At 35.7% G+C, this 15312-nt stretch overlaps 1 protein-coding gene across 6 annotated transcripts in view; it reads left to right on the top strand.

Annotated features, from left to right (window-relative positions):
* The window catches only part of Fur2 (furin-like protease 2), a 1328139-nt gene that overhangs the window by 1274878 nt on the left and 37949 nt on the right, over window positions 1-15312 (top strand). Inside the window, exon 1 of one of the 6 annotated variants that reach the window (XM_074181939.1) lies at window positions 8148-8190. The exons of 4 other annotated variants lie outside the window; for them this stretch is intronic. In XM_074181939.1, coding sequence (XP_074038040.1) covers window positions 8163-8190 — 28 coding nt within the window. In that variant the 5' untranslated portion in view covers window positions 8148-8162. Of the gene's footprint in view, window positions 1-8147; window positions 8191-8350; window positions 8511-15312 lie in introns of those variants that run through there. One more of the 6 variants, XM_074181938.1, reaches the window with a different exon arrangement.

The raw sequence follows: 15312 nt of genomic DNA on the forward strand, positions 1-15312 counted from the left end.
GAGGAGAAACAAATCCCCAACCGTTTTTTGATGTTCCAGACTTTCAAGGTTGCAAGTGATGTTCGCGTCTCCAATCAGGCGGGTGGCTCTTTTTTGGATGGAATCCAGCATCTTCAAGGTATGCATAGGGGCGGAGCTTCATACATGAGAACATTACTCCAAAGAAGGTCTAATCTGAGCTTTATAAAGCATCAAAAGTTGCAGAGGTGTGTACAGTTTTTTGGTTCGGAACAGTGTTCCAAGCTTTTAAGAAGCAGCCTTTGCAACTCCAGCGACATGATTGTGCCAAGATATATTGGTGTCCATTTAACCCCCAACAAAGAGCTTGCGAAGCAGCAAGCGGAATTGTCTGACCTGACAATATATACGGTTCGGAGCCATTTATCTTTTGTAGAAAACCGATTCCTGGGTTTTTGTCACATTGAATTGGACCTGGTTAGTCTTACCCCAATTTGAAATTACTTTCAGATCCTTATCAGGATATGCAACCTCCTGCTTTTGGTGAAGATGTGCATCCGATGTGCCGATGTCTTGCAAACCAGATGAAATGACTGAACAAGTATGCTGTCGTCAGCAAAGCAATATATTGGATTCTTGGTTTTTACCAATAGGTCGTTGGTATACAATAAAAAGAGGGTTAGAGATAATATGGATCCCTGGGAAACGCCAGCGTTGATGGTAAAAGTATTCGAGAGATATCCATCGACGGCCATTCGCAGGAAACATTCTTTCAGGAAGCTGAAAAAGAGCCACACTCAAAAATGATCCGACAAGTCAAGGCATCGAAGTTTGGCCAGCAAACTCTCATGCCACACACGATCAAAGGCCTTAGAAATATCAAGCGTGAAAGCTCTTGACTCTCCATGTTTCTCGATTGTGTTATTCCAATATGGGTGACATACGATAGAAAGTCGCCTGTAGATCTTTGTTTCCGAAAGCTATATTGATGATCGCTCAGGATGTTAAAACCTTCCAAATATTTGAGAATATGGTGGTTTACGGCTTTCTTCATGATTTTTTATATTACTGGTAGCAAGGCGACTGGTTTATATTTATTTGGAAGATTTTTCTTGCCCTTTTGGGAATAGGCTGAACGCGAGCAATCTGCCAACAAGAAGGTGAAACCGATTTCTTGTGAGACAAGTTGACAAGTTGAATAGTCTGCGAAATACTGGTACGAGTTCATTTGCGTACTTTTCAAGTACGATGACGGGCATTTCATCGGGACCAGACCCCATGTTGATATTGAGGTGTTTAAAAATTCGCCTGACTAAACGTTGTCGAAAAGTAATTTCTGGCATTGTGAATTCTAGTGTGGGAATAATGGGTGGTGCCTTTTCCAGAAAATCGACTGTGGAGTGGGACCGGGTTGTTCAGCTTGTAGATTAGCTTTTTCTATGGCTGTTGTTGCAATTGAACCATCCACTTGTGTTGGTGTTGGAGTCGTAGATTTTGTAAAGTTTTGATTAACATCTACAGCTACCGACCAGAAAGATCTAGATCCGTTGGAATTGGGAAGCAGTTAATCCCTAATTCTCTGTTTGTGAAATCCTTTGCTTATATTTATCCTAAGTTAACAGCTGTTGTGAGCATTAGCAAACCTAGTTGGGTTTTTGGCAATGGGATTTTTGCGCCACTGCCGGTAGACGAGATTTTTGGAGGCGACAGCCTCCAAAAAGGTTTTCCGCTAGAAGTTCGTTTCATTAAAAAATAATATATGCATCCAAACTTCCGTGACTTCAGAAGCACAAGTTGAAGGATCTTTAGAGCTGAAATAAACATCTAGCCAGGGGAAATTTAAGAAATGGTCTTGAATATCCTCCCACTCAGCAGATTTGTAATTATGATGCACTGTTTGGAACCTTTGGTGTAGTAATGAATATTACTGGAGTTTTTTTCCAACACCAAATCGTTAGTTTCAACACCTCGACACGTGTTTCGATCACCAAGTGATCATCTTCAAAGAGGAAGATTAAAACTGTTTTTCTTCCTCTTTGAAGATGATCACTTGGTGATCAAAACACGTGTCGAGGTGTTGAAAATAACGATTTGGTGTTGGGAAAAAACTCCAGTAATATTCAGATTTGTAATGCCAAACTTTGCGCGGCTTGGATTGTTCCTCAACATTTATCGGTAATTCACTCGATACTGAAATGAGTTTGTGGTCAGAAGATCCCAATGGAGACCTTATGGTGACTGTATGAATTTCTGGATTGGTTGTTAGGTATAGATCTAGAAGACTAGCAAATTCTCCATCGCGGCCAGGAATCCTTGTTGGCTCTTTTATAATCTGAGTAAGTTCGCTGCTTATTCCAGAAGCTTCAGTTTCGCGACCTTGCCCTTCGTTGATATTTGAAAATCTGAGTCATTCGATATTGTGGACATTGAAGTCACCAAATATGGTGATTCTCAGACCTAAAAATCTTCGAAATAACTGAATAATTAGAACGGAAACATTTTTATTTTGTAGAGACATTCATTTAGGATGAAAGAAATATCTCAATAATACGAAAAAGATTCTGAGATACCCTGTTTTCTTGAGAATTATTCGAGTTAAGTTTGTTGAAAATTTTCCATGAAAGTGTTAATCTGTTTAAATCTGTTTAAAATCTGTTTAAAATCTGTTTTTCCGTTAACCAGCTGTCGCACCCCTACGAACGACAACCCTCAGAAGTCGAAACTTGTGCGAGCTAAGGATTAACGAGGTCTTACCTTTTAACGTGTGATTCCTAACACGGGTTGGACGGTAGCAAGTGAAGATCGATCGTTCAGACTAGGGCTTGAACCACCGACCAACACGGCAGTCAATTCGAGTGAGTGAACAAAGCACCCACGCCGAACCGCTTGGCTACCGCTTGGAAAAAATCCTTAACGTTCCATCGATGTGTATCAGGGGTGTTTGTGATGTTTATGTCTGGAAGCAATAATCCGAAGTTGGTCTGATTTTGCCTTCATGAAATATTTGGGATAGTTAAGTTGCTGTGTCAGGTAATCTTTTATTCGTGGAACCCGTCTCTCTGAACACAAGTGAAATTGTCGCCTCGGGCAAACCGACAAATCAGCTGCTCTCAAAGAAGGCACTCACTGGAACACTGTTCACTTGGAACACTGGAAGAGTGTTCACTTGGAACTGAACAAAGCAAAAAACCAAGCCAGTGACGACTCTTAAGGTAGAATACGACCCCCTCGTCGAGTCATCTAAATTTAGTTTCAAGTGGTTCTTGAAAATGGTTTCAAAACGTCTTCAGAATGTTTGGAAATTGGCATCAGCAAATATACATATTGTGGTGGTTCGTGTTTTCAGGAACTTTCGTTTATTTATGAAGTTCAATATCTTACAAAATGTTTCAATCATGATTAAAATTTATTTATTATATTCATCAACAAAATTGGCGTGAAGTTATCCACATATTTCTGGCCACACATGCTGACTTAGAGGAAAATAAAAAGCTGTGGTTGGGATACGAAATTATTAGCACCCGTACTAATATCTGTGGCTGGAAATACCTATTCACTATAGGTTGAAAGTGGAATTATTAAGACTATTTGGTGTTTAACTTTTTTATAGAATCTTGAGTAGATTGACGCGTTGATAATCGTTTTCTCATCAACAATACAAATTTAGGGAAAAATAAAATTGGAAATATTAGACTTACTTCCATAGTTTCTTGAGTAGATTAACTTGGTGATGACAGTTTTCTTGTCATCTAAACAGATTTCGAAAAAAAAATTGTTGAAACAATCAGACTCATTTTTTGAGATTCCTTGTATTCATAAAAATCACACAACTCTTATAGAATCTTGGCTAGATCGATATAGTGAAAACTGTTTTCTTGTCACCCATACAGATTTCGAGAATAAAATTGTTGAAACGATTAGACTAACTTTTCAAAACACCTTGTAGAATTGGAACCAGAAGATGTGCGTTCATGAAAATTACACAACTGTTATAGAATCTTGGGTAGATCGATATAGTGAAAACCCATACAGATTTCGAGAGAAAAATTGTTGCAACAATCAGACTTGTTGTAGAACCCCTTGTAGAATTGAAACCAGATTATGTTGGTGAATAAAAATCGCACAACTCTTATGGAATCTTAGGTAGATTGACGTAGTGATAACAATTTTTATGTCAACTGAACAGATTTCGAAAACAAAAATGTTGAAACAATCAGACTCATTTTTTGAGATTCCTTGTGGAATTGGAACCATATGATGTGCGTTCATGAAAATCACACAACTTCCATAGGATCTTGGGTAGATCGATATAGTGAAAACCGTTTTCTTGTCACCCATACAGATTTCGAGAAAAAATTGTTGCCACAATCAGACTCACTTTTTAAAACACCTTGTAGAATTGGAACCATACGATCTGCGTTTATGAAAATCACACAACTCTTATAGAATCTTGGGTAGGTCGATATAGTAAAAACTGTTTTCTTGTCACCCATTCAAATTTCGATAAAAAAAATGGTTGCAACAATCAGATTCATTTTTTGAGATTCCTTGTAGAATTGGAACCAGAAGATGTGTGTTCATGAAAATTACACAACTGTTATAGAATCTTGGGTAGATCGATATAGTGAAAACCGTTTTCTTGTCACCCATACAGATTCCAATAAAAAAATTGTTGCAACAAACAGACTCATTTTTTGAGATTCCTTGTAGAATTGGAACCAGAAGATGTGCGTTCATGAAAATCACACATCTGTTATAGAATCTTAGATAGATCGATATAGTGGAAACCGTTTTCTTGTCACCCATACAGATTTCGAGAGAAAAATTGTTGCAACAATCAGACTCACTTTTTAAAACACCTTGTAGAATTGGAACCAGAAGATGTGCGTTTATAAAAATTACATAACTGTTATAGAATCTTGGGTAGATCGATAAAGTGAAAACTGTTTTCTTGTTTCCCATACAGATTTCGTTAAAAAAATTGTTGCAATAATCTGACTCATTTTTTGAGATTTCTTATAGAATTGGAACCAGAAGACGTGCTTTCATGAAAATTACACAACTGTTATAAAATCTTTTGTAGATCGATATAGTGAAAACTGTTTTCTTGTCACCCATATAGATTTCGATAAAAAAATTGTTGCAACAATCAGACTCATTTTTTGAGTCTGTAAATCTGGTTTTCACTATATCGATCTATCCAAGATTCTATAAGAGTTGTGTGATATTCATGAACTTATATCATATGGTTCCAATTTTACAAGATGTTTTAAAAAGTGAGTCTGATTGTTGCAACAATTTTTTTCTCGCAAATCTGTATGGGTGACAAAAAGGCAGTTTCCACTATATTGATCTACCCAAGATTTTAAAAGAGTTGTGTAATTTTCATGGTTCCAATTTTACAAGGTGTTGTAAAAAGTGAGTCTGATTGTTGCAACAATTTTTTTCTCGAAATCTGTATGGGTGACAAGAAAACGGTTTTCTTTCTATCGATTTACCCAAGATTCTATAACAGTTGTGTGATTTTCATGAACGCACATCTTCTGGTTTCAATTCTGAAAAGAATCTCAAAAAATGAGTCGGATTGTTGCAACAATTTTTTTATCGAAATTTGTATGGGTGACAAGAAAACAGTTTTCATTTTGTCGATCTACCCAAGATTCTATAAAAGTTGTGTGATTTTCATGAACGCACATCATATGGTTCCAATTCTACAAGGTGTTTTAAAAAGTGAGTCTTATTGTTGCAACAATTTTATTCTCGAAATCTGTATGAGTGACAAGAAAACGGTTCTCACTGTGTTCATCTATCCAAGATTCTATGACAGGTGATTTTCATGAACGCATATCATATGGTTCCAATTCTACAAGGTGTTTTAAAAAATGAGTCTGATTGTTGCCACAATTTTTTTCTCGAAATCTGTATGGGTGACAATAAAACGGTTTTCATTATGTCGATCTACACAAGATTCTATAAGAGTTTTATGATTTTCATGAACGTACATCTTCTAGTTCCAATTCTACAAGGAATCTCAAAAAATGAGTCTGATTGTTGCAACAATTTTATTATCGAAATCTGTTTGGGACACAAGGAAACAGTTTTCAATATATCGATCTACCCAAGATTCTAAAGAGTTATGTAATTTTCATGAACGCACATCTTCTGGTTCCAATTTTACAAGGTGTTTTAAAAAGTGAGTCTGATTGTTGCATATATTTTTTCATCAAAATCTGTATGGGTGACAAGAAAACATTTTTTACAATATCGATTTACCTAAGATTCTATAACAGTTATGTTATTTTCATGAACGCACATCTTCTGGTTCCAATTCTACAAGGTGTTTTCAAAAGTGAGTCTGATTGTTGCAACAATTTTTTCTCGAAATCTGTATGGGTGACAAGAAAACGGTTTTCATTATATCGATCTACACAAGATTCTATGAGAGTTTTATGATTTTAATGAACGTACATCTTCTAGTTCCAATTCTACAAGGAATCTCAAAAAATGAGTCTGATTGTTGCAACAATTTTATTATCGAAATCTGTATGAGTGACAAAAAAAACGGTTTTCACTTTATCGATCTACCCAAGATTCTATAACAGTTGTGTAATTTCCATGAACGCACATCTCCTGGTTCCAATTCTACAAGGAATCTCAAAGAATGAGTATGATTGTTGCAACAATTTTTTTATCGAAATCTGTATGGGTAACAAGAAAACGGGTTTCACTATATCGATATACCCAAGATTCTTTAAGAGTTATGTGATTTTCATGAACGCACATCTTCTGGTTTCAATTCAACAAAGAATCTCAAAAAATGAGTCTGATTGTTGCAACAATTTTTTTATCGAAATCTGTATTGGTGACAAGGAAACAGTTTTCACTATTTCGATCTACCCAAGATTCTATAACAGTTGTGTGATTTTCATGAACGCACATCTTCTGGTTCCAATTCTACAAGGAATCTCAAAAAATGAGTCTGATTGTTGCAACAATTTTTTTATCGAAATCTGTATTTGTGACAAGAAAACGGTTTTCACTGTATCGATATACCTAAGATTCTATAAGAGTTGTGTGATTTTCATGAATACAAGGAATCTCAAAAAATGAGTCTGATTGTTTCAACAATTTCTTTTTCGAAATCTGTTTAGATGACAAGAAAACTGTCATCACCAAGTTAATCTACTCAAGAAACTATGGAAGTTGTGTGATTTTAATGGACGCACATCATCGGATATCATTTCTATATGGGGTATTGGAAAGTTAGTCTAATATTTCCAATTTTATTCTTCCCTAAATTTGTATTGTTGATGAGAAAACGATTATCAACACGTCAATCCACTCAAGATTCTATGAAAAAGTCAAACACCAAATAGTCTTAATAATTCCACTTTCAACCTATAGTGAATAGGTATTTCCAGCCACAGATATTAGTACGAGTGCTAATAATTTCATATCCCAATCACAGATTTTTATTTTCCTCTACGTCAGCATGTGTGGCCAGAAATCTGTGGATAACTTCACGCCAATATTAACAAATGTCAATGAAATGACGATCATACAAAAATAAATTATAAATTATATTTATGATCATCTCATTATGAATGTAATTGTTCAGAACTAGTGTTATCATATGAACGTTATTTTGCAAATACAATTTTCACCGAATAGTGTAGATTAAACTTTTATTTCGAATTCGTAATGTACTTGAACAAGTAAACAGCAACACAATCATCAAGACTGAATTATTCAACGACTCTTTTGTTTCGGAACTGCCCACTGTAAACCTTTACCGAGATAATGGCACTATTTTGTTGGGTCGGAAATATATGTGCTAACTGTTGGCGGAAATCTCTCAACTAAAATCCCTTTTTTTAATATCTGGACATAATAGCCCTAACGGCTCCTTGTTTTGGCAATAAATTATTTTTATCGCCCACATACGCGGACAGATTAAAATGCATGCTATCATTAACACAAAATGGCCACGCTGTCGACCAGCCGCCTCGACAAAATTTCAGCAATATGTTTCTAGTATTTAGCGGTATCTTATCGCCTTTTTTTCGCTTCGGGATCCCAGCCATTTACCTAATTGTCGCGCTACCGCTTTATAGAGTAAACATTTTATTTATTTTCTGTATGGTATTCGTTCAATTTATGTTGGCGAGAGTTAGTGTTGCCATGCAGTTATTTATCGAGAATGAATGTGGGGTTATCCGAATTGGTTTGAATGTAAATAAACAAATATATTTTCCGTTTTGGGAAACATGGGCATTAAGTTAGCTATGATTATTTTATCTGCATAGTGTTGACAATTTCAAAAGTTTTGTCCGTTTCAACACCGTATAGAAGTAAACACCAGTAAGTTTACCAAGCGAGCCAAATTGAGGCATGGAATATTATTACAGAGTGAGTTGTTGTAAGTGGTGGTTTTGCATTTGTGAAAAATTTGTGTCTAGTTTCAAAATGAGCAAGTGTCAAGCTGTGGGTTGCTGTAATTTGCAGGGTGATGTCGGCATTCATTTTTATCGATTTCCAATTGACAAAAAAAGGTATGTTTTTCTATAAATTATTATTTAAGATTGAAGTAATGAACATATAACGAAAATCATAAAATAAATTGTTATACAACATATATAGTGAAATCATTAGTATGCAGACTTTTTATTATGAATTTAATTTGATGAAATTGAGCTTTACGAATAGTATATGCCTCCAGTTCCACTGGAAATCCACAAAGGAAAATAATTGTTGAACCACATCAAGTTTTGATTTGTATCTGTAGAAAAACAATTACTTCCACTGAAATCTTTGCAAAACCAAAGTATCAAATGTATATTCAAATAACCTTTTTTAGAGCCTACTTTCCATTTATATGTTCCAGATAATCTACTATAAATAGCAAATATGTCTTTTCTCAGATACTGTCATCAATAACAAAAAACATTAGAATTTCATTCGATTGACACACTTCATAATTAGCAAACAGGCAACCCCAAACTAAGAAATCTGTACTTTATATCGAAGTTTTGATTTAGAACAACCAACCCAATAATATAAAAAAATATTTCTGAAAAACGATTTAAAACAAAATGGAATTCTGCAAATGCCTTAGTAGTCATGGCAAAAGGCATACATTCGAATTGGAAACAGCCTGTTGCATACTTTTTTACTAATTCATCCACATCAATACTGGATATAAAAAGTATCGTGATCGAAGCTGTAGGCAATTATCAAAAATTGGATTGAGAGTTAGGGGTATCATTTAATTTTTTTTTCTGATTGATTCGGCCGTTACTTGATGAAGATCCATAGTAATTTCAAAAACTACACCTCAACGATTTGATCTCCACAAACTTTATTTGAAAAATATAACACAACATGTTTCGCTAAGTGCAAGTTTCAAGTGAAAAATCTAATGTCTTAGCGAAACATGTTGTGATATATTTTTCAAATAGAGTTTGTGGAGATCAAATCGTTGAGGCGTAGTTTTTGAAAAAAAAAGAGAGGTATCATTTCAGATTTAGGTTCTAATTTTTATAAACTTGCCAGAAAAGATCTCGAAGTGACTGTAGAGCAGCCATATTTCTTTGTAAATTTGATGAATATACAACGAACAAAAGTCATCTTGAACAACTTTACAACTTGGATAAGGAAAAGCAATATAGACTAGCACCCAAACTTATTGATTCTCATTTATTTCCAACTAACTGTCAAAGGATGAAGGTTGAATCAGTCAGTCAAGTCATTCGGTAGCTACAGCGATGAATACCTATGCCAGTTTCAATCAGATACCATCAGCAGCAATAGGAACGGCTACATTCATTGAAAAACTGGATAAAGTGTTTGATATTTTAAATTCAAATAGATTTGATGGTGTGAAAGATTTCAATAAACCTTTTTTTTAGAACATCAAAACAAATTGATTTTCTGTGGCACCAGTTAATCTATCAATAACATTGATGATCTTCAAACAAGACTCAACTTCTGACGGAAGCAAGAAACTCTTTCTAAGGTTTGAAATAGATGAACGTTTCAATCTAGCAGACCACTATTATGATACTCACGCAGTCATTGTTCACTGTGGTTCTGGCGTTGAATGTGGTCATTATTACGCTTTGGTCAAAGAAGAAACGGACTGGTTTAAGTTTGACGATAGTCGTGTCACTAAGTGTTCTGCCGATGTATTGAATCTATTGGAGCCTCTGGAGACACCCTACATTTTGTCCTATGAGAGAGGAGATTGGCAAATCAAGATCTTCAGATGATGTGGTGCTGCAGGTTTTTCCGGGTTTTCCTGCAGCTGAAAAAGCAAATGCGCCACTGGAATCAATGAAGTCGTTGTTTTTTAGCAAATTAACTGTAATAGTAAAAAAAAAAAAAACACGACTGAACAAATGAGATTCATTGGGGGTGGCAGATACCAATTTTGGCATTTCTGTAACTTTGGGAAAACCTACATAGTGAAGGACACTCCTACATATTGACGAGGAATATAAATCAGGACTGTTTGGAAAATGATTTTGATCAACTTAGAAATACTTGTGCAAATGCCAGAAACCCAACTCCTATTCAAATTACCAGAGCTCTCAAAAACACATTTACTCTTCAGTATTTCACACAGGCAGAAGGAACTAACTGTATTACAGATGCAGACATAAATAGAATGAAGATTCTTGTGGAAGTTCCAAAAAATCCTTGTTGTCTCTACCTATGAGAGTAGAGACAAATGATTATAGAACTCTAGCCACTCCAGAAGGCAACAGCTTGGGCTGTTGGGCTGAGAAGTACCTATGTACAAATTTTGCCGCGGCGGCTATTACGACACTGAATGAAACAAATGTTGGTATATAGTAATTTCAAGTCATATAGTAATACAGTAGCCAAACAGTTTGGAAGTTTATATATGCCTCCAGATTCATTTTTACAATGTATTATTCATCTAGAGACAGAATTTCTTCATCATTTCAACAATGTATGTGCCACTGATTGTGATAATTTTTCTTTGGATTTTTTATTTTCTCTTTTCACAAGGGTAGGAATTTATGATACTTCGAAATTTGCCAATAGAAATTTGAAAACAAATGTTAAGAAAAAATCAAAAACTCATCATTCTGAAAAAACCTTTAAAATATATTAGCATAAGTTTTTGGCCTGAATTGTATAATCTCACTATATAAAATATACGTTTATTTCACCATCTTGTCTTATTTTTTATGAATTCCTAAACAGTTCACAATTATATGAGACTTTTATTTTATTTTTTGATCGAACCTCGTGCAGAGATGTACAACAGCTCTTAGCCTACACCCTCCTGCCCCGCCACATGCCAGCAAAAAATAAAATCTCGACCAGACACATCAAATAGACCGACGGAAGTGAATTTACTTCTGTTTACTTATGTACGGTGGTTTCAATGCCATGTGTTTTTGTAGCGTCATATCTCAATAAGTATGTATTACACTGTGTCGTGGTACCTATATAGATACTGTTCGACAGAGAATTTTGTACTACTTATATACATTGATGCTGTTATTTTTTTTTCCAAATTTTGATTTTTTGCGTTTTCCAGCCTATTATTGTATGATGTCGTTAAGCGTTTTTTGGCCAATTTCTATCTTCGAATTCAAATTAAACTGAAGAACTATCGAAATAGTCCGAAAAATTAACCAGACATTTGGCACTGTTCGACATTTGATTGCGAAATTTCGTTCCGGAGATTTTAATCTCGAAAATGAGCCCCGAAGTGGTCGACCTACAGTAATCTAGGACTAGGATTTAAGGACCCTGGTGGAGATTGACCCATCAGAAACGGTGCGTGTGATGGTGGATGGACTGAGCGCCAGCTCCCATGCAGTTTTTGATGGCTTAAAACGTATTGGAAAGGTCGAAGAGCTCGAAAAGTGGGTGCCCCTCGTTTCGAGGGGCACCCACTACGACAACAGGAGATGTTTAGGACAGTGGTTGGATACCGACGAGCCACCAAGGCCATTCCCAAACGCAAAAACCCACCGTCAATAAAAATATTCTCGGACAGTCAAGCGGCGTTGAAAGCTCTTGGCTCCTACCGAGCAATATCCAAATTGGTAGCAAATTGCCAAAAACGACTCTCCTCAATAGGAGGACTCAACAGATTGTCTCTGGTCTGGATTCCTGTCCATACTGGCCTGGAAGGCAATGAGACTGCAAAGGAGGGTGCTGCAAGCAGCTCATCGCACCAGAACCTGTCATTGGCATCACTTAAGATTGGCTCACTTCAAGGCGTTTATTTACCCTTCGAAGTTTGATACCAAACAGTTGTTGAACTACAGTAGGAATGAACTACGATGTCTAACAGGCCTTCTTACGGGTCACTGTCATTTGAATCATCATATGCAAAAACTCGGACAGTCGGAAGGCAGTATGTGTCGCCTTTTTTTTGGAAAACGATGAAACAGCAGAGCACATACCTTGTGCCTGTCCCACTGGGGACCGAATCAGGTTTTATGAATGCGACAGAGCTGAAAGACCAGTCACCATACCAACTAATCGGCTTCGTTAAGAAGCTGGGTTTATTTGGTCGAGTGTGAATAGGTGTGAGCCACAATAAACCCTTGCGGGTTGCGGTGGAGGTTTGAATAGACCCACTCACTTTGGACCTAACCTGACCTAACTGTAGGGTGGACAGCAGCTTGCAACCGGGCCAAATCATCACAGCAGAGTCTTGTGAGTAAATCGACAAAATGTACCGGAAATTGCGTCAGCAATAGCCGGTGCTGGCCAACAGAAGAAGTCGTATCATACTCCACGTCAACGTCACATCAAATCACCGTTCGAAAACTAAACGAATTGAGCGTCGAAGTTTTGCCTCACCCACCATACTCCCCAGACCTCTCCCCAACTAACTACGCTCAGTGCAAGCACTCCGATAACTTTCACACCGGTAGATCCTTCGCCTATCAGGGCCAGGCAAAAACACCCCTTCGTCGACTTCATCGAATCCCAAGCACACAATTTTTATGCTGGCAGAGTTATTTCGATTAAATTGAATAAGTATTCACTAAGATATTACAGTTGAAGTAGAGTCATAAACTTTTGAACCAACCTAATATTCATTCCTGTGAAGTACCAACTGATTATTGTCCATGAACCTACACGGAAATGAGTTTGTGTTTACTTAACTGTTGAGATTTCGTGTGCTTGTTCTCCAAGTCAACTCTGATAAATTCTTTTTAGCACTCCGCAAAAATTACTTAACCCAAGTAAGAATATTTATGACCTCAATATCGTTTTTCTTTTCATAATTGAAGGTTCCTTTGAAACAAAAATTTGGTAAATGGGCCGGTCCGATGACAAATTTCTACCGCAATGAAATTTACTACCTTTCATGATTTTTTTATTCTTATCTTTTGATGAAAATGGTAAGTAACATTGTCCGACAAATTTTTAGAGGCGTATTTTTTGTCGGATCGTTCTGAGTTATGAAATTAAGAAATCATGTAAATTTATTACCTCTTGTCGTACACAAGGGAAATCATAAAAAATATATTATTTCCTGGGGAAAAATATTTGATTCGATGGCGGGTCCCAAAAGAAAATCTATTTTGAATACACAACTCATAAAGAAGTGTCGGTTTCATTATTACTAACTACATATTAAACTTTATTCAACACTAGCAGAACTGGCGAATTTCGTACGCTCGTAAATGTGTTATTATCTGAGTTATATTAACTTTGTGAAGCTCGAAATCGGGTCAGTGTTGCTAGGTAATTTTCAAGATCGGTAGAAAAACAGTAGATTGATACAAAAAAGGTAGAAAATATATTCTATAGATATATTGTTTAAATATTTAGTTGAATTATAATGAAAAATGATACATATTCACTCCTTTGATTGAATTATTGATAATTGTAATTTGTATTCATATTCATTGTAGTCAATTGTTGAATATCATTCCTCCAATCATTTGTGCATTTCCACTTCACAACCATTTTTTTGGCATTGAGATCCAAGTCATCAACATCAAACAGTCGAAAACTTTCGAAGGACTAGAAAAAGTATGACTATACGGATATTGAAAAAATCCTATTTTTACAAAAAATAAATATTATGCATTTAATCCAAACGTATTAAGTATGTTTCGAAAAGGAGACTATGATTTGAGTTGGGTATTATATTAGAAAAACAATATGATTTTCATGGACAATTTCTATTCTGAGATCTACTTTTGAAACAAATTATATTGCATCATCCCAAAATTATAGATAGTGGTCAGATAAACACAATTTATTTATAATTTGTTTATAGGTAACAAAAATCAAAAAGTACTATTGAAAGTAAATGGTCCTATAAAATAATTTCCACCAAACGGACAAAACCACGACAGCAACTTGAGTTGTCAAAACATTTTGAAAACTTTGTGTCACCGGTGACTGTTTTTGTCAATAAGGAAAAATGTCCCATCGATAGGAGGAAGATCAAAAGGTTTCAGTGTTTTGTCTGTGTTTTTGTAAACAGAATTCGCTATGTGGAAACGGTCTACGACAACAAAAAACTATTCAGTTCACTATTTTCTTTCGTTATGTGACTTTACTTTATTTTAAGTGTCAACCTGTGGTGGATTAAACTTCGACGATTTCAGTTCTCCATTCATTCCTAGGTCATCATTTATCCAATCTGTCATAATTTCATGTCTTCCATAATCTATTCGTCTTCTTAACAATGATCTCATCCAGTATCTTGGTTTTTTTGGCTTCGGTCTTCCCGCTCAAAAGATTCGATTATAAAAAAACCGCATAAAAAAATGGCGTATTTAGAAGGCATGATGGAAACTGTTCGTGTAGTGGAAACGACAGAAAACATTCCATAAAAAAAAAAACGCGACTCAGACTAATTTCTGTACTATATTTGGTCGAATACGATTTTAGAATTTGTGTTCGAAAATAGAACTAGTTTTTAGTTTCTGTTTTTGAAAACTAAACTTTTCGCAAGCGAATCCGTTTGGTGGATATCAGCACTTACTTCCGAAAAATTTGAATTATAATAGTGGATAGTGAAAAAGTAAACTGAGGATTACCAAAAATTAATACTTATATGATTTGAATGCAAGGACATACCTTTGTAATTGAGCATTCCTGAACTGTCGAAAATACTTCTCAATGAGAAGACTCATCAAATTGTTTCTGGCCTGGATTTCTGGTTGCTCACCACCCTGCAAGATAGTTTAAGACTGGAGACAAAATCGTCCAGGATTGAGTAATTCCATCCATCTTCAAATGCTGAATAACTTTGAGACCTCAGCAGGGATAAATTTCAATATCTAACAGACCTACGCTGTCGTCAGAATTGTCAAACTGTCGGAAGATAGTCTATGT

This window comes from Leptinotarsa decemlineata, unplaced genomic scaffold (genome assembly GCF_025532065.1).
Source record: "Leptinotarsa decemlineata unplaced genomic scaffold, Ldec_3_MD MMD2_tig00026328_RagTag_RagTag, whole genome shotgun sequence".
NCBI classification, from domain to species: Eukaryota; Metazoa; Arthropoda; class Insecta; order Coleoptera; family Chrysomelidae; genus Leptinotarsa; species Leptinotarsa decemlineata.